The 27,438-nt window shown below is 29.8% G+C and overlaps 2 protein-coding genes across 5 annotated transcripts in view; one reads left to right on the top strand and one right to left on the bottom strand.

Annotated features, from left to right (window-relative positions):
* Ttc7 (tetratricopeptide repeat domain 7) overlaps window positions 1-14,277 on the bottom strand; it is a 56,083-nt gene extending 41,806 nt beyond the window's left edge. Inside the window, exons 1-6 of the mRNA XM_075370576.1 lie at window positions 14,073-14,277; window positions 13,631-13,782; window positions 12,057-12,225; window positions 11,000-11,173; window positions 8,947-9,073; window positions 2,863-2,990 (exon numbers count right to left, since the gene is read on the bottom strand). Coding sequence (XP_075226691.1) covers window positions 2,863-2,990; window positions 8,947-9,073; window positions 11,000-11,173; window positions 12,057-12,225; window positions 13,631-13,782; window positions 14,073-14,196 — 874 coding nt within the window. The 5' untranslated portion in view covers window positions 14,197-14,277. The remainder of the gene's footprint in view (window positions 1-2,862; window positions 2,991-8,946; window positions 9,074-10,999; window positions 11,174-12,056; window positions 12,226-13,630; window positions 13,783-14,072) is intronic.
* A 491-nt stretch (window positions 14,278-14,768) lies between these two features.
* The window catches only part of SCCRO4 (DCN1-like protein SCCRO4), a 32,100-nt gene continuing 19,430 nt past the window's right edge, over window positions 14,769-27,438 (top strand). Inside the window, exons 1-2 of one of the 4 annotated variants that reach the window (XM_075370968.1) lie at window positions 14,769-14,855; window positions 25,801-25,911. In XM_075370968.1, coding sequence (XP_075227083.1) covers window positions 25,820-25,911 — 92 coding nt within the window. In that variant the 5' untranslated portion in view covers window positions 14,769-14,855; window positions 25,801-25,819. Of the gene's footprint in view, window positions 14,856-14,931; window positions 15,075-16,556; window positions 16,706-24,006; window positions 24,232-25,800; window positions 25,912-27,438 lie in introns of those variants that run through there. The other 3 variants (XM_075370971.1, XM_075370970.1, XM_075370969.1) reach the window with 3 other exon arrangements.

Raw genomic sequence — 27,438 nt, forward strand, 5'->3', positions numbered from 1 at the left:
ACTAGAATAGATTATAAAAGGTATTGAAAATGACCTCCTCCAACATCAGTAAAACACAGCACACATTTAAATTTGTTTTCAAACATTTTAACCACCTGATTTACTGGAATGTCTCATATGTATGTGGTTATTATGGTTTTTCGTTAGTCAATCGTGCGTGGTCTATTGTAATACACTGCTTGTTTCATTGTCCCCCATAGAAAGTAATCTGGAGGAGTCAGGTTGAGCAATCATATAGGCCACAAACCCCTCAAAATGATTAATTCACCAAAGACATTTCATAAAAGTCATTGACCTGTTAGTTGTGCACATGGTGATGCCATCTTGTTGGAACCATGATTGATTTCCACTTCTGTGAACTGACTAATAAAGAATGTTAAAATACCACAATAACAATCAGTATTAACTGTATTTTCAAAAAATAGTGGACCCACAATGCACGTTCTACTCACACTGACCAGACATTCCATTTTCATTCATGTAATTCATGGGGGTTAGTTGTCGACCACAGTCGTGTATTTTGTAAATTAATATAAACTATAAACAACCAGAAAAATCGGCATACGACGAACTAAACAGAAGACTAAAACAACAGATAGAAGCAAAAATAAAACAAATTGAAGAATATACAGACTCTTCAAAAAAATAATGACAACACTAAAAATACTGATGAAACCATGGCCTTGGCTGAAACAAATTCAAAAGAAACAAGACTATTTGACAATAACGAACAAATACAATAAAGATTTACATTTCACCGAGAAGGTATGTAACATGATTGACATTGAAACGAGACAAAAACTAACAAACCAATAGATACAAGAAATAAAAGAGATAGTGAATAATACACACACACAGCTTTGCACTGGATCCATTGAGGGATCTCGTTTCCATTTTCCACCTCCTGGTGGAAAGGAATGGGAAAGTTATCTACTTGGCGCTTGTGAATATGTCAAGTCAGATTATAAGAAAAACATATGGTCAAGTACATTAATGATTTTAAATCAAAATTACAGACCAACAATGACATAGATAACACATGGACACAAGAACAAAGAGATTCAATCTTACGACATGACAATGGACGAGGAAGCAATAATCGCGATAACAAATCAAAGACAGAAATGATACAACAATTACAGATGGTCAATGCACCTCCTCCATGGAGATTTGTATACAAAACAATAACACATACAATGATGGACAGGGAGAACACAGCACAAGAACCACAAGATCCCATTCCACCACTTTATTGGCAGTAAAAACAAACCTGGAACTTCAAAGGATGACAGAAGAGAAGGAGAGGGAACTATCACAGTTGATAGAATGTGCGGGTATACCTTCATCATCCACCACAACCAAAACAAAAACTGGAGATCATCCAATAAACAAAACTACAAAATATAGCCCTAGTCTGCTACCTTTGACCATTGACACCGTATACATGTCACCCACTTTAGAGAAAGAGGAGGAAATAGTACCAGAACAAGAGAACGTACTGACATATCTCCAGCTCAATGGAGCAGGAGACTTACAGAAATATTTGTCACTACACAAAAAATTTATAATATTAAGGCATATATTCTATATTGCATCCGTAATGGTACGGGGAGCTTCCATCAGTATGGAACTAAAAGATCAACCAAACTAATAAAATTCCAAAAAGAACTGCAGGAATAGCTGAACAATATGGAAACTCAAGAAGATATTATTGACTCAACCATATGCAAACAATACAGGGAAGAAAAAAAGAAAACAAACGTATACGAACTAAAAAAGCATCAAACATAGTAGACATAATAAAGAACTTAATAGATGAAAACAAAATACAACTGGTAGCAGACTGGGAACTATTAATAGACAAAGACAAAAAAAGACAATTGGTTAAAGAATTGGGACTAAATGTAGACTTGCATACAAAAAATAATAAAATATAACAAATGTGAAAAAATAAAATTGGTTAAAACACACAGTTTAACTAAAATAATGGTTGACACATACAAAAATTACACGGATGATTACAAAATAGATGAAACAGACTTTGACTGAAGTATATGGATAGAATATATGTTAAAACAAAACAATATAGATCCCATAGACATATTCACCTGGACTGAGATAATAAAAATGTAACGACACAAAAGGATAAACAGATTGGTACTAAATGGACAAACGAATGTTTATAAAATAACAAGTAATGATTGCAATAAAATTTATATTGGGAAAACTAATAGATCTTTTAAGGCAAGGTCTTCAGAACATTTTAGATGTTTAGATGTTCTATTAACTTAGAACTCACTTGAAAATAATCGCAATTACAAATGAAAGTGATAATAAAAAGTTGACATTTTGGAAAAGTACCCTATTTATAAATATAAAGAGAAATTCAGCCTAATCAATCTGCAGACAGAGTTTGATAATGATGCTCTTACCAAAGCTGTTATAGATAGCAGCACTTTTGCCAATATTAGTTAAACTTTATATCAAATTAGTATAGTGCTGTATTTAGTGGCTGGCCACGAAGATGTTTAAAAAATGTTAATTATTTGACTGCACATATTTTATAAATGTAATAATTTGGTATTTTAATGTGTAATTTTGAAATTTTTAACAACTGATGATGAGGAATTCTTCAAAAGCGCTATTGATACATAAGGAAGAATAATAAAAATGAAAAAATAAGGTAAGCACTCTTATTTAGTGTAAATTTAAAAATTGATATTAATCATACTTAAAATCTGTTTTAATCTGTAATCGACACTTAAAATCTGTATTAATCATCAGCACTTGCATTAAAAATAATTATGAACATGAAAGCATTCGAGAAGTAAAGAATCCATACTAAATTTCTTTAATACTCACATGGACCAGTTCCTGGAGCTGCATATCTTGTGCCAGTATAACCTCGTAATAATAATTCAGCTAACTGACGGGTCAATGTTAATCGTAATCCATGTGTACCACTAGATTCTACAGCACACAGCATATTTCTGCAATGATAAACAAAATAGCAATTATGTAAAAAAAAAAATTATTGCCATTCTTACAGTACTCACATTATTATTAGCTATGAAATTCAAGCAACTTTTTTTAATATTCTGGTCAAAAATAATTTTATGTTTGCATTAGGTTACAAATTACATTTTGTTAATTTTCTGGAGAATGTCCAAAATAATTTTGTAAAAAAAAAGTCTACATTCCAATTAGCAATATAACACATGGATAATAAACTTCTCACAATGCACTTATTGTAAAAACATATAAAACTAATAAAAAAACATATAAAACATACTTATTACCATGTTAGTCTAATCACATTGCATTAAATTTACAATTAATTAAAATTATATAATGCAATTATTGTCATTCATATCAGTTAATTTAATTATTCATCTACACAGTACACAATATTACAAATTAACTATTTTTATGTCCATCAGACAAACTTTAATAAAAGAGAAAATGTGTCAGTAATCATGGAAAATATATACTCTTCATAATCTTTGGGTAAAAAATGTTACTAAATCTGGACAATAAAAATAAATCCCTGCAGTAGTATTCTTAGGAAAAAAATTAACTCACGCGATTGCAACATACAATAACAAAATTAGCTAGAATGTGAATTCTGCTATGCCAAATTTGAAGCACATTTAGTTATTCATTACAATAAAAAAATTAAATTATAACAGAACAGAGGGTATCTTTTAAAACATATATTGCTGCTATTAAAAATCAAAGAATCTACTTAAACAATAAAATGCTATTCTTAACTTAGTTCAATTTTATTTTATGAAGAGTAAAGCAGGCCAATAACACACATATTTACAATGAATTCTTGGAATACCATGTAGTTACTTTTCCGAATTTGAAATGCGATGTTTTATGTACTTTGTCACCCACACATGTAGTTTAAAATACTTGGAAGTGCTCATTAATGTATGAAAATTTCACATTTGACCCTTTATTTGTAATACTAAGCATTCAGTACAGTTTAAAATACTACATGTTTGGCATGCAGTACTTTAATTAGCTCTATTTTTAATTTTATGCAGTAGGCTCCATTGTGTAGTAAGAGCCCTAGTTCTTTAAGCAATACCATGAGCTTATTAAGCAGTAAAAAAAAGAACATTGCATAAATCATAAGTATGTCATTGTTAGTCAGATGGTGAACATCAAGAATGTGTAAATCAAAAGCAATTGTTAAAAAAGAAAGTTATACACATTTCCTGAAATGCAAATCATGAAATCTTTAGGATTGTTTACATTTTAAAAAATTAAAAAATTAATTGATAACAAATAATGCTGTTTTTGATGATTTAATAAATTTATTTTGTTAAAAAAAAATAATAATACTGCAAAACCCCATTTCTCACACTGATTGATCTGCCTCTTACAATTTTTTTTTTTATGAACTGTTACATATCGCCTGAAATGTTTCATAAAAAAGGTTTTATCTATTACACTTGTACACTTTTTAAATAACTCCACCAATTTTTTTGTATAATGTTATTTTTAATATTTACTGCTCACTTTCCGTAAACATGGATGGTATATGTAAAAATGTGTAAACTCCTTTATAAATTTTTTACTCCAATACTGCATACCCATAATTTAAAATTATTATTATTATCTTTTACGACCACATAGGATCTCAGTCTATCCACCATCAAAGTCTCTTTGATGGGACTGTTTGGGCCCCAAGTCTTGGAGGACAGTTGGGGTCCTCCAACTACTTTTTCATATATTCTGATCTTTGGGCACTTTCTAGTGTTGAAAATTTTCGTGCTGTGAGTTTTTTACTTGCGAGTGTGAAGTAAGCGTTTTTGTTCTTGATTTTCTTGTTTAATTTCATCTTATCTGTTGTGTCTTCTGGTGTAAGACACCAATTTCTTTCAGATGCTCACTTATTTCTCTGATCGATCCATCTGCATCCTGTATTGATGTTTTTCAAATTGAGATTGTACTGCATTACTGTTTCAGAAGTTTTTAATCTTCCATTCTCATGATATGTCCAAAGAATCCTAAACTCCTCTTAGGCATGCTATCAGTTACAGCAACACGACTCTTGGTACATGACTTTGTTGGGCAAATCCATAACTACCCATCTTTATGGTACTTTTTATTGATGAAGGTTTTTCCAATTTTTCTTTCAGTTTTCTAGAGTTTGTCTGTCTTTGATTGTTCATTCAGGTGGAAGAGTGTTTCTGCTACAAAGTGGCTTTTGGTTTTGTAACTGTGCTGTAATGTCTTATTTTTGCATTTATTGATAGGCACTTTTTATTGTAAGTATACCAGACTAATTTTTGAGCTTTAGCTAATCTGTTTCTTCTTACATGGATTGTGTTTTTTTTTTTTCATTTACGTAGTTTGTTATTATTTCTTCAAAGTATTTAATTTGGGTTATTTTGATTTTTTATTACCATTTATGTTTACTTCTTTTAATCATGTTGAATTTTGGGGAATAATTTCTGTCTTTTCAAATGATATTTTGAGGCTAATTTTATTTGCAATGTTTTGAAGTTCTAATATCTGTGATTTAGGTATGTCAATGTTGTTTGCTGGCAGTGCCAAGTTGTCAGTGAAACCAAGACAATTTGTTTTGGTTTTTCGGCCTACTTTTACTTTTGTGGGGCATTTATTGAGCCATTCCAACATTACCATTTCCAGACCACAGTTGAATAATAATGGTGAGAGACCATCGCCTTGGCACAGTTCAGTTTTGATCTAAAATGGTTCTGAGAGTTTGCCTCTGAATTTTACTTTCAACTTAATGTTTAAGACAGTCAGTTTTATAATATTTATTAATTTGATATGTAGTCCAAGGTATCTTAGAATTTTTAAAGGGATTTCTCTGTGGATGCAGTCATAAGCTTTCTTGAAATCTACAAATGTTATCACCATGCTCTGTTTTTTCCTGTTGTAATCCATTATAAGCTTGAGACTCATGATCTGATCTGGGCAGCTCCTCCAGGGTTTAAAACCTCCCTGGTATTCTCCTAATTCTTTCTTGAGTTGTGAACCAGTCCTGTTGAAGATGATTCTTGAAAGAATTTTGTATATTGTGTCTAAGAGTGAAATTACCATGTAATTGTTAGGGTCTGTTTTGTCCCTTTCTTTGTGTAGTGGATGGATGAGGGCTGTCATCCAGTGTGTTGGTAGTTCTTTGATCCAGATATTGATAAGCTATTGAGGAAGGGCAATTTTTGCTGATTTTCCTATATGTTTCCTGATCTCTACAAAAGTCTGATCTTCTCCCACTGCTTTGTAATCCTTCATCTCATCCAGTGCTTGGTAGACTTCTTTTATTGTGGGAGGGTTTACGTTTACAGGTGGTGCTGTTATTGGGGTGTTTGTATTGAAGTGTAAGTTCTGTCAGTTTTTCGCCAATTTAAAAGTTTGCTGAAATATTTAGCTAGGATTTCCACGTTATCTTTATTGTTATGGGCCAGTTTACAGTTTTCATTCTTTGTTGGTAGGGTTAGGGGATCCGTATTTTCAGAGCTGATTTTTGTAGCAGTCTCACAACTGTATCTTATTGAATTCTTCTTCTATTGACTTCTGTGGGTCTTTACAGTGTTGTCTTTTTATTTTCCTTAGGGTTCGGGTAGTTTCTTTTCTTTGTTTTACTAGATTTTGGATGAATGTTTCTGATTTTGGGACTGGTGAAATAACCATGCTTGATGTCATTCTCCACTGTTTCATCACATTTGCTGTTCCACCACTGATGTTTATTATGGGATTTCATTGGAGCTAATTTTTCTGCAATTTGTTTAAGGTTGTTGACTAGATCTTCGAGTATCTCCATGATTGTTATTTGTTTGATTGCTTTTTGGTAATTTTCATTCTTGATTAGTTGGGTAGAGTCCATTTTTCTTTTAGTTTTAGGGGCTTGGCTTTGTTGTTTTCTTTGAGGAGTAAATTTAATTCTAATTTTGACTACATAGTCCTCAGAGTCTGTATCTACTCCTCAGCTGACTTTTATGTTGTATGAGACCGTTTAAAAAAGACAGTTTCATTGTAAAAAAATTTATTCTGAAAACTTTATAAATATTTTTTATTTCTCTTAAACTACATACCTTATACTACTTCTCTATATAATTGCCACATGAATTAAGACATTTATTATAGTGATACACCAGCTTCAGTATACTCTCGTTGAATTCTTCTGCCACCAGTTCATTTAACAACTGATTAATGGCATTTTTAAGTTCATCACCACTCACTCAAAAATTCTTTAAATTTTCCAAACAAATGGTAATTAGCAGGAGCTATGTCTGGACTATACGATAAGTGATCATAAATTTTCAAATGTTCTCAGTAAATCACGTGTTGGACCCACAACATGTAGACGTGCATTATCACGCAGCAGGATGACACTGTCAGTCAGCCGCCCACGTTGCTGATTTTGAATGGTGCACCGTAACTTACGTAGAGTTTCGCAGTAGGTTTCTGCATTTATAGTCATTCCACATGACATGAAATCAATCAGCAGTAAGTCAAACCAATCCCAACAGACTTTGGCCTTCAATCTGTGTCCAAATGACTGTAGCTTGACCTTGTTGGTATGGTTGGTGATTGAGGATGACGCCATTCACTTGACTGCCGTTTTCTCTCTGGCGTGTAATAAAAAATCTAAGTTTCATCGCTGGTAACAATTGAATTAAGAAATTCGTCACCTTCTCTGTGTAGTGCATCAAAAATTCCAAAGCAGATCCCATTCGGATTTTTTGTGACGTTCTGTTAAGACGTATAGCAGCCAACGTGCATAAACCTTTCTGAAGCCTAAATGGTCATGACAATGCAACCAGTAACAGCTCTTAAAACATCAAGAAAAAGAAGGATCAGACCAGAAATCGCTGAGCAATGGTATTTTCTGATTTCATCATCGATGTGTTTCAACAAGTTCTCAGTGATTATCGAGGACCTCCCCAAATGATCATCATACAACTTAATTCTATTATTTCTAAACCTTTCCAGCATTTTTGGGCATTTCTTTCATTCATTACACTATTACCGTACACAGCAATCAACTGCCTATGAACTTCAGTCAGTTTAATGTTTGGTGGTTTAAAAAACGCATGAGTCCACGTATTTCACAGTTGGCGGCAATATTGATTTTCCTATTTATTTTATAATGTAATAACTCACATGTAATCAAAGATACTACAATGAAACAACTTACAGACAAAAATGCAGTATGTACATTACTAGCATATCCATGAACGACACAGGTTCGCCAACCTTAAGGAGAGAAATTTCCCAGCAGTCTTTACTTTAGATATCCCTTGTAGATTTCCTTGTGGTGGTGTTTGTTCATGAAGACACGGTCTAGTTGCCATTCTCCTTTAGTTTAGTCTGGGTGTTTCCAGGTTTTGAGGTTTCCTCTTGAAATATGTAGAGTGCAAGATTAGGTTGTGGTTTCTGCAGATATCGACTAGTCTCTGTCTGTTTTTGTTTATTTTCTTTTGGGCGCGCCATTTTCCAATGACGTCACAGTATTTTCTTTCTCTGCCTAGTTGAGCACTGAAGTTTCCAATTATCTTTAATGTGGTTTTTCGGGATGTTATTTATAGTCAAGTCGAGTAGATACAAGAACTTCTCCGTTTCTTTACGGTCTTTTGGAGAGTTATTTTTATTATTAGCGGGTGCATATTTACATGTATAGACAAGAGCAATTTTAAATAATTTTTAACTTTTTTTATGATCAATTACTGGGTTGTGATTAAAGATGAGCATGTAATTTTAAAAATTAACATAATCAGTAAAAGAATAAATGATGGCTGAAGCACTTTCTTCATAAATCAAATTGAATAAAGGTAAGATTTTAAAATGGTCATCTTTGTAATTTTATATTACTTTTTGGAAAAAATGAGACAAAGGGTGTATGAAATTTCTAATGAAATTAGAATATATACAATATCTAGATTAAAAATAAATTTTAAATACCTGTATCTATTAACAGCATTTGGTATTCTACCCCCCTGAATATGTAACAATGGAGCGCGCTGTATTGCTGTTTCTAATATTGGTCCCATATGTCTAGTAGGATTGGTTGGTTGGGGAGAATGAGAACCTGTAAAAATGAAACAAAAAATCACACAATAATCTAGTTACTAAAAATTTTTTTAAGAATTAGTAAATGTTAAAAATAAAGCTAAAAAACTTCAGATTAATAATAAGAAAAAATGATTAATCAATTTTTATATTAACATATAAACAGAAATTGACTTATATTATGTTAAATTTTAACAGATCTCTAAATCTACCTTTTATTAAAACTAATATTAGTCTGATAACGTAACAACGAATAAAAAATTATTAACAAATAACATTTGAAATAATTAAAATTAAATGATATATTAAACAAAAAATTTATTTAGACAAAGTTTAAAATTCAGCATGTAATTTATGGTAACCAGGGTAAATTATATAGATACACAGGCATAAAATTAAAAGAAAAAACATATATCAACCCATCCATAATTTTGTAAGAACTTAACTTATGAGAAATTGAAGGAAAACACTGGAAATGAGAAGATTATTTAAAAAAATAGAAAGCAGGAACAAGTCCCTGTGTATTTTATGATTATGATTTATAATTTGCGACTTATGATTATGATTTATATTTCTGATTATGATTTTGTGTATTGTATTATGATGTGCTATGATGCTTTGTAGAGTAGGAGAAGAGAGGGTGATTACTGTAATAATAAAAAAAAGAAAATGCAGTTGGTTAGGACACTGGCTCAGACGTGACTGCGTGACGGCATTGGAAGGATTTGTAACGGGGAGGAAAGGAAGAGGTCAGAGACAAATGAAAATGTTAGATAATATAAAAAGGGTGGTAAGTTACTATAAAATGAAACGGATGGCACAGAATCAAGGGCGGCCATGTGAAAATCTGCCTTTGCGCAGAACACTTATATTATTATTATGATGAAGTTTGTGTATTGTTTAAGGGGGTAAAAACAGGGAAAGAAAAGACCATAGTCCCGATGGGGGGACTACTTTTTGAGGGTCTCCTAGTTAGAGGCAAGAGGCAAGTAAAAAACCTAGACCCGGCTGTTTAGATGGTCCTGCTGGGAACGGCACAGCTATGCCTGACACAACCACCTAATTTATTAGAGGCAATGGCACTCCCAAGGCTGAGTTATGCAGAAATGCAGGTCTGGCCTTGGAAGGCAGGGTAAATACAAAAAAAGAAACATGTTCTCAAAGGGAGTTTACCTCTAAGACTCCTAAAAAGTAGATAAGTTTGTTTATTGTTAATTGCACAAACTTTCCTTCCTAGGTAAGGAATATCTACCTCTGATTGGTTCATGTTCAAAGATAAGTTTGAATATAATACAAAACCCTCTCAAAATTTACTTATACAATGAGATCAAAAATCTGAGAAGCCAACAAAATTTGTGAATTATTATCTTTCCCAGAGCTGATCTAGAGGTATTTATTTCTACCCTAATATGCCAAATATATACCTTATTTTTAAAAAAAGAAGCAATTCAGATTAAACTAATGATTACAGAAACTTCGTTACGAAGAAAAAATCAAACTTTATTGCAATCCAATAATTATGTTTCTCTTAAAAACCTGGTCAGTTTTTGAGTTCCAGTAGTCTTTGTAATAAAAAGTAATAACTTATTCAAATACGATGATGCTGATACCCTATAACAGTTACTGATGGATGATAATGAGTTTTGTAGTTTATGAAAAATACCATGCCTGACCAAGATCTGAACCCAGAATCTCTTAATGAAACGTACAGACTCCACCACTCAGTCAGATATAATAAAAAATAGCATTATTTAGATTTTATTGCAGTAAAAATCACAGATACATTAACATTGAAAGACAAGAGGATATATTTAAATAAAATACTAGGCTGAATTATACAATAAAATACTAGCATGTCAATTATGCATGTCAAGGTAACGTAAAAATTAGGATTAAACAATACAGCTTGCAAAAGTCAGAAATATATTATTATTAAAAAACAAACCAGTAGAACCAGTAGATGAAATAGTAGAAACCTGTTGCTGTAGTTGATCTTGTTTTTGTAAATATAATAAAGTAAGATCACCAGCCAGTTCAAAACAATGACCCATCAGCTCTTCCCACTCAACTTGCTTATATTTTGATGTTGAAGATGGAGGAACTTTTTCTAAACAAAGTCCTAAAAACATAATAAAATATGTTTATTGATAGCTGAATTATTTCATAAATAATAAAAAGTTAACAATAACAGATATCTAATTTAATATGTAACAAAAAATGATTACTTCATCCCTTTTTTATATAATCTCATCACTCGGGGTAGAAAAAGAGCACAAAATAACCATCTGTATATTAAATAAAGCAAAATTTTCCCAATGAAATCTTCAACTGATAGAACAATAACAAAGTGGTAAAGCGCTAGTAAACTATTTACTGAAAATTTTTTAACTAAATCTTTTAAGCATATATACTTCTAATATTTTTTCTACAGTCATCTGTCTCTTGAATTATTGAACTGCACTCATATTAATTGATAAACTAATGTTTACATCAATTTATTTACTTATTTCTTATATATACTTTTTCCAATTGTTTACTGATGATAATTGTTTAACAACTGATATCACCATCAATGTTTAGATTTTAGACAAAATTGTTGTAAACCATTTTAGACTTATTATTTTCCAATTTATTTCAGTTATTAGAATAACTCTTTAGGTATGAACACAAATAAATAAATCCTTTAAGTGTAAATAATAGATAATAAATCCTTGAATTCCTTGTCAATGAAATTAAAAAGGAAAATTATTTTTAAATGACAAATATACTAAACAAAAGTAGAAAAATATAAAAACAATCATACAGAATAATTTATTAATAAGCATCATAACAGTAATAAACTAAGAGAGTGGTGGAGGGGGAGAGGGATGAGGGGGAGAGAGAGATGAAAGTAGTTAAATTCAAAAAACATAAGTACTTATGTTATTAAATGGATTAAGTATAATAAAATTTAATTATTTTTTTGATAATTAATATTATTAATATATGAAACTGGAGCATACCTTTTATTGCAAAAGACTCAGCAACAATTCTTAGACTACGAGTAGGGAGTGACTTTTCGGTAAGAGAATTAAGATCAGCTTCAATATAATGATATAAAGATTCATCATACATTCCCATTGCATAATGCAATTTACCAAGCAGCAGATGAGAATCCAATGCAACACCCGCCTGCAAAATTAATTAAAGAATAAGTTAAAACAATCCATGCTTTCTTAAATTATCTTTTTTATCAATCTTTCATTAATATACAAAATTAAAATATGTACTCGATGCAATTTACTGGAATACACAATTATATTTCAACAAATTAATATTACAAAATAAGCACTTGTACAAAATAAAAGAATCATGAGCATTTATCTCAATTAAGATTCTGAAAGCATTTCATTCTATATAATCATAAAAAGGAATTCAAATGTGTATCTTAAATTCCATCCAACTAATATACATATAGAGCTGAGCTTCCTTCCCCGACAAGCAACTCAGCTCCAGAGTGAGTTTTTAAACAACCACTGCTTAGGAAAGGGTCTCCCAACAGGTTGTAGGTGAACAACCAATCATATGATATTAAATAAGAACAAAATAAATCTACAGATTCCCACATCCTTGGCATCTGGTAGTTATCAACCCAAAAATCAAAGAACATCTCAGGAAAGAAGGGGCAAGGATAACATAATGAGAATAGAAAGATCGGGCAAAACATACACAGAACAATTATGGAATGAGACATCTAAGGCACCTAAACAATTGCTTTGTGTGTTGAAAACCACCCAAAGAATCACTTTAAGGTCCTCTAGGTAGTGGTCTCCATCTTATCTATAATTTCTTGGGAGATTAGGGTTTCTACCAAACATAAGAATATCACAAAACTGATCAACTTTTAATTAACCAGCTCAAATATATACCGCAATAAATCTCTTATTTACAATATACTAAAATGTCACAAAACATGAAAATTTATCACATTTGAGTTTTCTATTTTTCTCAATTAAGATATTATTTTTACTAAAATACTGGAAAATTTCAATATTTTTATAGTACAAACAGTATGTTCAAGTAAGAATTGTTAATTTAAATGCAATACTTTACAGCTAATTTTTAATTTCACAACAAATGAAATAAAAAGGAGCGAATATGTTAACCAGTAAACAATATAGGATGATTTGTACGACATGAAATAATTAAAAAAAAAAACATTTTGATTCGAATAAAAAGTAATGCAGATAAAAACAGTGCATTTCAAGATATATTCACTTATTACACAGGTTAAGGGATAAGTAAGTTCTAAGGTCAGAAAGAATGTTTAATAACATACTCCTGATTAAAAAAATAAAAAAGTTATGATACAAAATGAGGAATGTTTATTATGCAAATGCAACAAGTAGGGGGAAATACAATAAAAACTTGAAATAATTATATGTGTGTGAATAATGTGAAAGGAAAATAGGCATACATTTACATTAGCTTGAAGAAAGATGAAGAGAGGATCTTGGAAAAACAGCTACAATATGTGAGACATAAAATCAAAGAATACAATACAATTACGCTATTATTGTAAATCATGAGAATGCACCTTTTTTCCTTGGTCACCAGCAGTAGTATTAAGGCATTTCTTTGCTTCATTCAATCCAGTACGAGCTTTACTGATATTATTTTCAAGTGGGGGACACTCCTCTAAAAAAACCTCAAGTTTACCTTCTCCCAAAAGAAAGTTACATAGCGCTGCTGAAATGAAAAAATGTCAAATGTATTATGTACATCTAATACTTTAAATACAAAACAGATAAATTGTTAAACCATTAGATAAGTTCAAAATTAATAATCTAGTGTCGTTTTTATCTTTCAAAATGCACAAAAAATGTAATTTATATTCTCAACAGCATATCCTGTAATACATTAAATGCGTTACTTTTAATCAATCAGAATTACACTTCAATAAAAATAAAAACAAGCGATTATAAATGATATATAAACTTTAATTACACAGTAATTAAATGAAATGACCGTTAATTTACCTTGGTTTGGATTCCTGTTCTTTAACTGCTCAGCTAATTCAATTACTCTCTTCCAGTTAGACTCCTCTCTACTTCTTTCAATTTCACTTTCTACACGAACAGAATTTCTTCCCTTGCCTGCCATTTTAATGCCTAAACCTTAATATTCACCAAAATATTATTACTGACACTACATGACACAGTATCACATAACACTTTTCGTAATCACCAAACATAACCTATATCTTACAACGACCTCTGACACATGAAAATTAACTAATTCCAGTTGTACCGCCCCAAGTAAATGCAAAATTTAATTCTCAAAAATAATAAATGTTATATCAACAAAACAAAAAACAATGGGAGCATAAATAAAACTATGATAAATATACAATCTTCGTAAAGTATGAAAAATTGAAATTTAAGTGTTTCAGTTAATGCAGAGATTAGTATCTTTAAATAAATTGCCCTGTTATATCAAACTAGTAAACAATATTTTTAATATTAATGACTAAAATTATGATTTACCTGCCAATTATAAAAGTATTCATAATTATAGATAAGTTAATAATTTAGTTTATTATTTTTGGAAATTCTTTGTTGTAATATGAATTTTATTACTTGGAATTTTTATTATTCAAAAAATAAATCAATTATTTAATACATTTTTTAATTTATTTTTATGTTAATGAATAAAAAGGGGAGAAAATAATACACTTTGTCCCTTGTGTTGGACTTCTAGCACTTATTGGTCTCAGCTGTTTCACGTTTCAGTTTAACAATGCTAGTTGCCGATAATATATAGTGAGTCTTTTATTTATTTTTTCATATACTTGTGTAAATTACATTATAGAGCATATATAATTTCCATACTTATGAAAAAAATTTCCATTAAAATATTCTTCAACTATTATTTATTTCACTTTCTTCTGTACTTCTCTACATACTAAATTTTATGCGTCTCGTCTAAAAAGCCTCTTTCCTATGTTTTTTTAAGTAGGCTCAAGAAAATCATAAAACTAGGTATTGTTTATTAAAATATTCCTTACTTATGTGAAATTTTGACTTGAGTAAAAAATTAAGTGTAAAATGAACATACTATTGACGTATAAAAATAATGAATAAAAATGTTCACAAAGTAGTCGATTTTTAATTAGTTCGTATGAAACTCCATGTACCTTGAAAAAAAAACAAACTTATATGTTTTATTTCATTTGTGTTTGTAATGTGTGTGAATTTTTTTTTTCTTTGCATGATTTATATGATTATTAACCATAGTTTGAAGTAGCTGAACTGGGCGTATATTTTTTAATGCCTGGATTTGCTTATCGGTTTTTGACGTTGATCAGTTTTCGCTAGAAATTAAATCATAATTTGTTAATGTGAAGGTTTCATCTAGTTGGGGACCAAATTTGCTTATTCATTATTTTTACTTTGCGTTTTGTAACCACTAGATTTTCAGTAGCTGATAATTGTCAAAATTGTTTTGTCATTAAAAAATGAAACTGTTACAGCTTATTTTGGTTTTCATTAAATATTCTTGTTAATGCCTAATCAGGAAGGGATAGATTTTGCTAAGATTGTATTTTAGTGTGTTACAGGTGTAAATATGTAGGAATGTAGTTAGAATGAGTTACCTGAAAATTTTCATATACACATGTATTGATGTAGTTTTGCCAAAGCTTGGACTCTGAAATAAGAACTATGTAATTTTTATTATATGTTATAAAAAGATATTTCAGAATTAACATTTCTGCATTTATTTTAAAGGCTCTTAGAAGTTTGGTATGTCATGAAAACCCTTAGTTATATTCTAAATTGACGTTAGTTTCTTTAATATTCTAATTTAAAAATATTCATAAAATGTTTTTGATTGATATTACTCCTGTAAAATTAATTATTATGATTTATGAGTAATCAGACTGATAAGGATGCTGTAGTCATATTTAGGCATACTTTACTAATATTTTTAATATTATATTAAAAAAGCATACCATATTAATATTTTTGAGCGAGTGAAGTTAGGCCTACAATACAGTACTGATATAATGAAAGATATAAATTGTTTTTCATACATCAGTACTAATTTTATTATGCTTTTTGACTATATTTTTTATGCTTGGCCTTGAGATTACAATGGTTGTTCAAACAAAATCTATATTAACACTTGTATTTTTTTTAAGCAAATTTTGTGACATACTTCCTTTCATGAGGAACATTATTTTTATACTACTTAAAGTGAACTGATGAATATGTAATTCACATGAACAAGTAAATATATATATGTATCTGTCAGATTTTGTAATCATGTATAAAGTATTTAAGACCTTTAAAAAATTAAAATGTGGTAAGACTTAATATAACTTACCATAGGACTGTATTTAGTAGTCAGTTTTTATATTATAAATTAAATGTTTATGGTGTATGTTAACAATATATATTGTAATATGCATTATTTATTTACAGTAAAAGGATCCAGGACTTGCCATGAATTTTTTTCCGAGTAAATAATTATATTGCTAAATAATAATATTAATAATAATAAAAGGCTAAAAATTAACAAATGAATTATTTATCCTAAAGTATGAAACATGAATTTGTAGTGAAATAATTTTAAGAAATTTTGAAAATAAATATCTATTTGTATTCAATAGGTATGTATATTAACTTAGGTGTTATTAAATAATTAGTCCTTTAATCCTATAATAATTTCTAAAACTTATAATAAAATTTCTAAAACTAAAATATTAGCATTTCATATTCCCAGAATTTATAATGTTCTTTAAGTTCTACAATTTCTACAATAGTTCTCTTTAAGTTAACACAGATGTTAGAACAATTCATTTTATTTATTTTAAGTTATAACAGCACACATATGTCATTATGGGACAGAAAAATGCATTGTGATGATATATGGAATTCATTTGTGGAAAATAACTGTAATTATGATAAATAAAATTATATATAATTGAAACCTTAAAAAAATCTTCAGCCTACTCATTAATTTTTTTTTAATTAACACATCAACTTTATGTATAAAATAACCATTTTTAAACTTTTAAGTTTACCTGATCCTATTACAGTCTCAGAAAATAATGAATTCGTGATTGTTCAGCTTCTTTAAAATGAATAATTTGTAATGTTTAGGATATAGAGGGGGAAGCCTTTAGTAAAAACAGATGTTTATAATTGGTTATAGATGAATATATTGTAAAAGAAATTGGATTCACAATTATAACATAAGAAATGGAAAAAGTTTTGTGAAAATCTATTAAAACTACATTGTGACATTCACACAAAAGCTTAGTTTTTAATGAAAAACTTATTTGCTTCCTGAAAGAATTCCTTTACAATCTGAAATGTAAATAGGTTTAGCTTTGTGATTAAACTTAAATTATTAACTTGCCATAAACTTTAGTTATCAGAAAATAAAGAAAATGTATGTTAAGCTCCTTCCAAGCAATATCTTCTGAAATCTAAGTCTACTACATTATTGGTAAATGTAGTTCCTTGCTATAAACTGCTAACAATTCTTAATCTTAATTTAAGTTAGGTGTATTCTGTTGCTATGTATGTATATGTTAGTAGTTCTGATAAGGAGAAAACTGATAATTTAAGCATTATATAAAACCCATTATTTCATGACAAAAAGGGGAGTAGATAATCTTGTTTCTTTACGTTGTATGTTAAGTTTTTCTTATGGTTATGGTGTATGTAAAGCTCCTAATGTACTGGCTCTACTAAGAGTTGCTTTCTTTAGAAAGTAATTATGATTAATATAGTCAGTGCCTGTGGTGAAGAGAAGGAAGGTGGTCATTTTTACAGCTGAATATCACCTGCATTTCAGTGGATTTGGTGTGCTGATATCCCACCCTTTCATTAGGCTCTGTAAAGAAACCAACTGGAAACCATTCCAAAGTACTTCCTGATGTGGAACATTTTATTATTCTTAAGATGGCTGTAATTTTTAGCATGTGACTTTGTTAGATCATCTTTTGTATCATTACAGAGTTATGGTAGTTAACATGTACTCATAAAGGGTGGGAATGTTACTACTGTTTAAATCCTTGGCACTAAAATGTACATTGAAGAACAAATTTACATCCAAGATTGCATTTGGTCAGAGATTTAAAATTTTAAATCGGAAATTAAAAATTTCTACTTAATTCTCCAGAACTGGCCAAATTATACATAAAGCTGAATAATAAAAAATAAATGCAAAATTACTTTAAACTAGAAATCAATTTTGAAAAGTCACTTATATTTTTACAGACCAATAGAATGGTATGTATTAGAATGTAAATGTCACATAAATCCCATTCGTCTCCTGTGCTGTGATCCCCTATCAACTTAGACCAGCATTATATCTCAAACTTCTCTCTAATTATTTCAGTTGCTATGTTCAAGGATCATTTCAAATTGAGCTGCCAGTAATCACTTCACTTATTTTACTTCTGAATCATGTATACTGCTCACAGCCAAATGTTAATTCATGTTGTACTTTATTTTACTTGCCTTATGATTATCAGTTTCCAAGGTAAATTTTTTATAGTTTTTCTAATTTTGAGTTGAAAAATGAAATATTAAAAATTATTAAAAAATAGTTAATATTACTATATAATTAATAAACATAATATATGTAATAATATCATAACTAGATAGAGATAGCATAACAGTTATGATAGAGATATCATAACTATAGGTAGATATAGGCAATCTTATGTGAATTAATATTTACCCATAATAAAGTACTCCTAGTAATGTTACTCAAGAATAACTACCATACCATGCCAGGCTTTCTCTTCACAGAGACAAATAATACTTTGTCCAGTTTACAGAAATATTGATTTTTCAGCTCTGTAAGTGACACTTTCACTCCATTTGCCAAGTAGTGGCCTGGTTTTATAATAACATCAGTACTTTCAGAGAAATTGGCTCTTTTTCTCAGGTGCTTTTTATTAATCAGCCACAATAAAGATTTCTACAGCTGGTGTAAACAAATTGTGTTCCCCTTTGTGTTAGAAATGTGCATGTTAGAAATGTGCATAGACTGCTTCAGCTTAGTCGGGAAAACACATATAACCTCCACCAACAAAATAATTGAATAATTACAAATTATGTAGCAAGTACAGTTAATGATCAGTAAACAGATTAAAGAATGATACCATAATATAATTGCCAGCTAAACACCTAAAGCTGAAATAAAAAACTAATACTTAATCTGTGCTGTTATTTTAAAAACCCACTCTTAACTAGCAAGAGATCCATGCTAGCTACCAATATAAGTATATACTATTTAGAATGCTGTTTTTTTTTTTTTTTTTTTTTCATAAAACAGAAGTGAACTAGACCATCATACTAAATTAATATGCTGTTCTTCTTTAACAGTGTTATAAATACTTAAATTGCCCTGAAACAAAAAAGCAAGGTATACAGACTTCCAGAATATTATACAAATTAATTTAATATGTAAAAATTTAAAATCTTTAATCTTTATTATAAATCTTCAAAGACTGAATCAGTTATACAATTTTCAAAGAGACTGGATATTTCTATATAATTTTCAGCAATAAAACTTAACTTAAAATTTAGCACAATGAGAAAGCCGATGTTACATTATATGACCATCATGTTAATATCATAATGAAAAAAGCCAACTATTAAGAGTTCAGTGAGTTGTTTTCATCATCCCCAACCAGTAATTTTGAAATCATATCAGTTTTACATATAAATAGCTTAATTATAGTTTGGCAATTGTCTTTTGTTCAATGCCAATCCATTCTTGATTCATAATTGAACTCTAGACAATATTCATAATTTAAATTCCTGGACAACCTGCATACTTTATTTATTATTAAAGTTGAAGTGCACTTAATGTGATTATAAACTGTACATGTTTAATGATGTTATTGTTCATTAATAGAACAATGAAATGCCATTTTTTCTTTTTTAGGGATGGACCCAGTTTTAAAGTATAATCTTACTTAAAACATTTTTTTATATATGTTAATGTTTTATAACTTCTAGTGTATTAAGTAATTATAATTACATCGACATCAGCAGTATCTCTTTTATCTATCTTTAACCATGGTACATATTTTGAGAATTCTGCTTTTATTCATTGCAGAGATTTTACTTTTCCTTGCAGGAAACAATTTCCCTTTAAAAATGTAGATTGTAAAAAAATATTTTAGTAGCATACTATCTATTATTAGTTCCTCATTCCATCTATATGATTCCATCATTCCATAATAACAATTGTATTAATTTTCTCATTAAGTTTGACAAAATGGAAACTTAACTTAGTTTTATTTCAGTGATTTGTTGGATTGTAATTACCTATACATGAAAATTGATATAAATGTACTAACAAAAAAAAAATTGTTTGTTCCAATGGTTAATCTTTAACCAATGAAATAAATTAGTCAATGCTGCCTTTATAAAAATCATTGTACAAGCACAAATTGACTTCATATAAATACCAATATTTTTTGAAGGTTTTTATTACTGCAACTAATTTATTGGTTATTGGAAAAACTATAAGACAAAATTTAATTGATTTAAGAGGAATTTTAATGAATCATATTCATAATAAAATCTTCTAATTTTATAATTATTAAATCTAAATTAATAACTACAGTTACTAATTAAGACAACAAATAAACTGAAATCAAATTAAAGAATTGCATAAATCATATAGTACAATATTTTGCCAATTTAATATGCCAGGTGGCACAAGACACTTAACAGAAGTAAAAACTGAATCCATAAAGTATTTTGAACAACCATGTTCTAGGTCATTCATTACAAAATAAAATTTTATGATTAGTAAAGTATAAAAAAACTAGCTTCCCCTATTGCGACTTTAGCTGTGCAATATGCTTACTTCAAAAATTGGAAAGTTTTTTAATAATTGTGTGGGTTGTTGCTATGAGTTAACACTGTTCACAATTTTCAGGATAAAATAAAATATTTAGATAAGAGGTGTCCCAAAATCAAATTTTTAATAAAGTCAGGAGATTATTGAAGTTGTTTGTTGCAGGTCAGGGCTTACCTCACTTTGCTCACCAGTAATTTTTGGTAATTATTCAGTTTCTATTTGAGATAAAAATTGTTACAGCATTTCTCTAAATTACCATCACAATGTTACCAAATATATCAATCATTGATTCCAATTGTGGTAGCATAAAACAACAAAAATCTAAAAATTAAGTTTTATTTACTCCTTAAAACATGAAAATTTTAACACCCCAAATGTGATCTTTATCTGAAGAATATTTGCAAGCCCAATTCGAGTAAATGTAGTATAATTGTATACTGTATAGTATAGTGTAGTGGTCGTTTAGTTTGATTGTTCAGTATAGTTGGAAATGGGGAAAATTTTTGCAATCTTTGTTTGAAAAATTTTTACTTCAGCTCTTTCTAGGCTGAATTTCAAAAATCTAGAATATGGTCTTTAGATATTCACATGATTACACACACCAAAAATGTTGTAATTTGATATAAATTGAAAATATAGAAAATTTAATGTTACTCCATTTTAAGCTCAGAATTCAAAAAACCAAGAAATTGATTTTAAATTTTTAACTTAGAATTCAAAAATCCAAGAAATTAATTTTAAGTTTATGTAAAGATTACACATCCCAAAAATTAGGTTATCTTAATTTGTTACTGAGAAATTCAAACAATAGCTGGGTTTCAAAAACCATTCAAAAATCCATTTTAACCCTTAAGATTTAGAATAACAAAATTAGTTTTTAGATTTTCAAAAAAAAACATTGGTGATGTTACCACCAAAAATCAACTTTATATCTTAATTTACAAAAAAAAAAATAGTAATTTCATTGTTGCTCCATTTTTTTAACGTTTCAAACTCTTAGTGTGAACTTGCACCCATAAGAACAATTTATCTTCAGTAGTTTTTGTTGAGCATTCATTTGACTGCAATTTGAGTTTGATTGCAGTTAGTTTTTAATTTAGTGCTGCAAAATTGTTACCTTGCTACCAGCACAGTTACACAATACTTTATAAAGAGACAGAACTAGCAAAAAATCATCATAATGGATCTAATAAACCATTACTTAACTAAAATAATGATAGTTGTTAACATCATTTGAACATTGGTTTGAATGCCATGATGTCACTTGACTTCATCAGTCCAAAATGAAGTCTCTAACACTCATAGAAAATTTTGTTAATAAATTATGAAACTAGAAAATACGCACTACGGCAAAACAACCCAATATGGCATTCATTGCTTCAAATTCATCAATGTTATAGCATGGACATGCTTGTATATCATTGTGGTATTGATTATTCTTACATCTCAATTATTCATTTTCTGTTGCTCTTTGAGCCCATCCTTCATTATTTTAAAAGAAGTAAAAAGGAATACAGTTGCTTATAATTTGATTTAAATTATAAATGATTTTAATTACATTTTGAAGCTTGTATAATCCTTATGTTACATTTGTTACCCTTATAACTCTTACCTTAGTTTTTTTTAAAGTTATCTTTATTATCGGTGTACTTTTATTAAATTTTACTTGTTTTAAAGAAATAGTTTTCAGAGATAACTTTAACATCCTGAATGATTGAAAGTATTCATTTAGTCAAAATGGTGGTTTTCATGTTAGAAGATTTAATATTTTTGTTTTTAAAGAATTCTATTGATAATCCACTTAACATTTAATATAAAAACATTAAATTGATATTGTTATATCATCCCCTCTTTACAAATATTATATTAAAACTTTCTAGAAATAAATAGCTGAGAACAGAAACTACAGTTTTGAATTGTACAATACTTTATTTGGTTTATTTTGATAGAATTTGTGATAGTGATTCCATATCTGGGTACTTTTTAATGGTACTTGCGTTTTGAGTAGTGGCTCCTAATAGTGACAACAAATATAATTCATTCTTTTACAACAAAAACGACAGATTAATCAGTTGTTTTGCAATCTGTTCCAGTGTTTCTAACAGATAAATTCATATAAAACACAAAGTACATAAGACCAGTCAGAGTTGGCTTCTCTAATTGTAATGATGATGTTCAGTATGAAACTAGTTCCTATTGTGAACAGAATAAAAATGTCACTTGCAGTGCTGATTACTTAATTTTAATACAGTCAGCATGTTTCTATATATGAGTGTATTTACTCAATAAAGAAAACTTTTGTACTTTCTCTTATAGACTCAGAATATATTGTTTATATTTTCTTTAAAGAATGTGTGTCCTTTTTTGGAGTGACTTATATCTCATATCATTTAGTACAATTTTTTTTTGTTTTAGCTTCTAGTCTAGGAAAATTTACTGTCTGGAAAAAATTTTGCTTAAAAAAATTCTCGTACTGGAACTGTAAAATTAGATTTATCACCTTAAAACCTTATCACCCTAAAACTTTTATTAAGCAAAAAACTTATGTTAAGCAATGTAAAACTTCATAAGGTTAAGTATTCTAATAAGTAAATTTTTGTGTTATTATATTTATATATAAATAAATGTATATTTACATATAAATTACATAGATAAAATATCTTAACAGAGCACAAGCCAAAATATACTTTAATAATATCAGTGGCAGAAATAAAAATAAAAAATTGACTTGACATTTTAATTAATTTCATTATTTCTAGTTTGTTTCTTATTAATGAACTGATTGCATGTTAATATTTAAATCATTAATAAAGTATATCTAGTATGTGTCACTGAAGTAACAATAATATTAATATAGATGATGTATTCCTAAAATGTCAGTGAGTCATAAATTAACATTATATTAGTTTGTTTGTTTGCGATCATTCAGTATTTTTATTCATTGTTTATCACATTTAATGTAAATATAGCAAATGAATAGCAAATGTAACTTAACTAAGAGAATAATTTTCAGTGTGCTAAACAGCTTTTAACGATCCATACTTCTGACTTAAGTTTTTCAAATTAATAAGCAGTTTGTAGGTTCTTAAATAAGATAAATTTCACCTCTGAAATCAGAATGAATTTTCTTGAACAAGGTGATAACAAGAATTGTATAGCAAGACTAGTGATGAGTAACTTATTGTCCTAAGAATTGAATTGGCTATGATAAACTGTTGGGAAAGAACGTAAAATGAAAATCTAAATCTAGAAGCACATGTTAGTTATTAAATGATTATCAATGGTTAATACAAATCTTTGGTAAGTGTACAAAATGCTTTACGGATAAAACACTGCTAAATGGAAATCTTCTTTAGATTAAGTGTTTTATTTTTATACTAAAATCCCAATCAAAAGTTTTTTGTATAAATTTTTGTACAAAAAACTTATGTACAATGGACAGTTATTTAACAATAGACTTTTAGGTTTTGAAAATGGTCTTTATAAAATGGTTTTTGGAGTATAATGTTGTTTTCCAATTTATTTCAATACAATTACACAAGCTGAAAGTTCTTGTCTTCTGTCTTAAGACTCTCCATGTCTTACTTTATAAAAGGAGTAAATAAAAGAGGAACATGTGGCAGGGTCAGTTAAGACTTTAAGCAAATTATTCACTTTTGATTTGGACTAGCTAGAGAATTCAACATAAACTGGCAAAAATACTCAGTTTTATTTTTAGTGCTTCATGAATACTGATGTTCTTTATGTATTATCTTTATCTTTCATTTTTATTTATTTAATTTGTTTGTTTTTAAATATAAAAAAAAAACTTTAGCTTATGCTCATGATTTTTTAATACTGAAGCTGCACATCTAGTTCTTGAAATACATAGATGATGAATTAGGAAAAAAATCATTACATAGATGATGAATTAGGATAGTAATAATTTAATTATCATGGCTGAGAGTGTGGCAAATTCACTGAATTGATGCAATTTTTCATCCTTCTATGCTGCACTCTCTGAATATCTGTTTCATGTAATTTTAATTTTCTGTTACTAACCATATTCATAAAAACTGAATACTCGTGCTTAATTAAAAGTCAACAATACTTGGAACAGCCAAGGCTAGATTCTTTGTGATGTATTGAAAAAATATTCATACATTATGCAGTATTACAGTAATATAACTGAAAAATAAAATAGTAAACCTTTATAAAAAAAAGGTAAAATAGTAAATAGTAAGGTCATTTTAGGAAAATTAAAAATGGAGTTTCATGTTCCAGATTTCATATCAGAATTAGTTTATTTAATGAATAGTATCCAATATATATTTTGAAATATTGTGAAGACATTTATTTATTGCTGGCATGTAAAAGGTGTGGTATAGCTCTGGAAAAGTGAATATAAGTGAATTGAGAACAGCTAATAGACATTTGTAGGTTAGGAGGAAAATTAATTGGATGTTAATAATTTAAGTGTCTTCTCTATTACTAATACTTGACAAGGCCTCTCTTATTCATACCCTTTCTATCTCTTCTAAACCATTTAATCCACCTTATTTTAGCATACCTTTTTCGTCTTCCAGAGCCATTCACACATCTCCTATGTATCTTTCCTTTAGACATCTTTTTCACTTCTCCCTCTCTGTTGTAAGTTTAGAGTGATTTTTGCCCAGTATTTTTAAAGTAAAATAATCATGTAATTTGTAACTTCAACTTCACCTAAGTTCTAACCATCTTTTTTTACGTATTTTATTTTTATATTAGTCCATTATAAACTAATCTTTGTTGTAAGCATTACTTGATCATCTTATGTGTGTATTCTTTTATGTGTTTTTCATTAATTATTTTTAAACATATTATTAATATGATTGTAATAAATTTTTAAAGGTGAGTTCCTGCCTGTGTCATGCCCCGCAGCAAGCGCCGCTCCGCTGCTGAAATGGGGCCCGAAGAGGATGACAGACATTGCAGTAAAAGATTACGTAACACTTCATCTGGGTATGTATCCACCATTAATCAAAATAAAGGTTTAAAAAATTTTAACTTGTGTGATTTTATCTAAAATAAAATAGAAATTATCCAAATTCTCCAAAATTTACATAGAAGTATTAGAAAATAATTTTGTGTTAATTGGCATTATTAATATTAGTCATCCTGATCCCCTAGGGAAAGACCACCCTCCAATGACCCCCTCCTTACCTAGCCCTGATGGGCTTTACCGGAGGTCATCTTTTAAACCTCTGTATATGACATCTGTCGCCTCAACCCAGGATGCCACCAATGCGAATGCCAGTGACATTCCCATCAGTATTACTAAAATAACAAATATTCTCAAGCAAGACTATCACTTACCTAATGAAAGGTAAACTTAGTTCACATGTGACACAGACACTGAAAAACACACAAACCCAAAAATAAAACTACTAACAAAACAACCAAAACTCATATAACACTAACAAAAGAAACCCAACACTAGCAAGAAATCGTAACAAAACAAAGTATGCAGGAACAAGACCAAGCGGCATCCTAGATTCCCTCCAGAATCTGTCATAACCAAATAGTGCAGAAATTTTGCAACCACTGACCATTCAGCCTGGTCCTACCAGTTTTGACTGATGTCAAGCATTGCTTTGATGGTGTTGTATTTGGCGCACTCATACAACACATGGAAGGCATCATCCTGCACCCTAAACTACGGGCACACACCACCCAAATCACGAGGTCAAACCCAGCCAGTCTACCCCTGAAGGCCCCATGACCAGTAAGAAACTGAGTTACATACTTGTTAGGGTAAACCCAGGAGGCGTTCTGCAAGCTTCTAATGTCTGGGAAGAGATCATGCATATATCACCCATCAATAGTCTCATTCCTTCTAGCCTGCTGTATATCAACCACTGCTCCTATCTCTCAAGAGCTAGAATGTCAACCAGTTACACTCTCGCAATCACCAAGACCGCCTCCCACAACCTATCTGGTAGACTGGATCCCATCCAAGACCGCCTCCACAACCCATCTAGTAGACTGGATCCCATCAAAGACCCCCTCCCATCTGGTTACCATCAATAGTAATAGTCATTGGGACCTCAGTAATAGGGTGAAATTTGGAAGTTATAGATATATATTGTGCCCAAACTGGCACAGCATACAACATAATTGCACATACCCTTGTACAGGATGCCTAGGATCCTAAAATTGAGACCCCCAATCTGGATTGACATTTTCGATCCCAAACAGGGCACTGCAGGCCCTTTCTGCGACTTATTGAAAATGCCTCTTGAATTGAAATTTCTCATAAAGATACATCCCAAGGTAGTTCTGAACCTTATTTCTTTACTTGATGGCCTGACATCAATACCGAACTTGCAGACTCTCTGCCAAATGGCCTTTGAGGAGCATCATCATGGTCTTCTCTGGGCTCAAGGTCATCTTGTTGTGTTGATGAGCTCACAGCTCAAGCACTGTATGCACGAGAATGGCCCTAAGCTCAACCTTCCCCAGCGAGCAACCTTTGATCAGCAGGAGCCC

Source organism: Lycorma delicatula, chromosome 7 (assembly GCF_047948215.1).
Source record: "Lycorma delicatula isolate Av1 chromosome 7, ASM4794821v1, whole genome shotgun sequence".
Taxonomy (NCBI): Eukaryota; Metazoa; Arthropoda; class Insecta; order Hemiptera; family Fulgoridae; genus Lycorma; species Lycorma delicatula.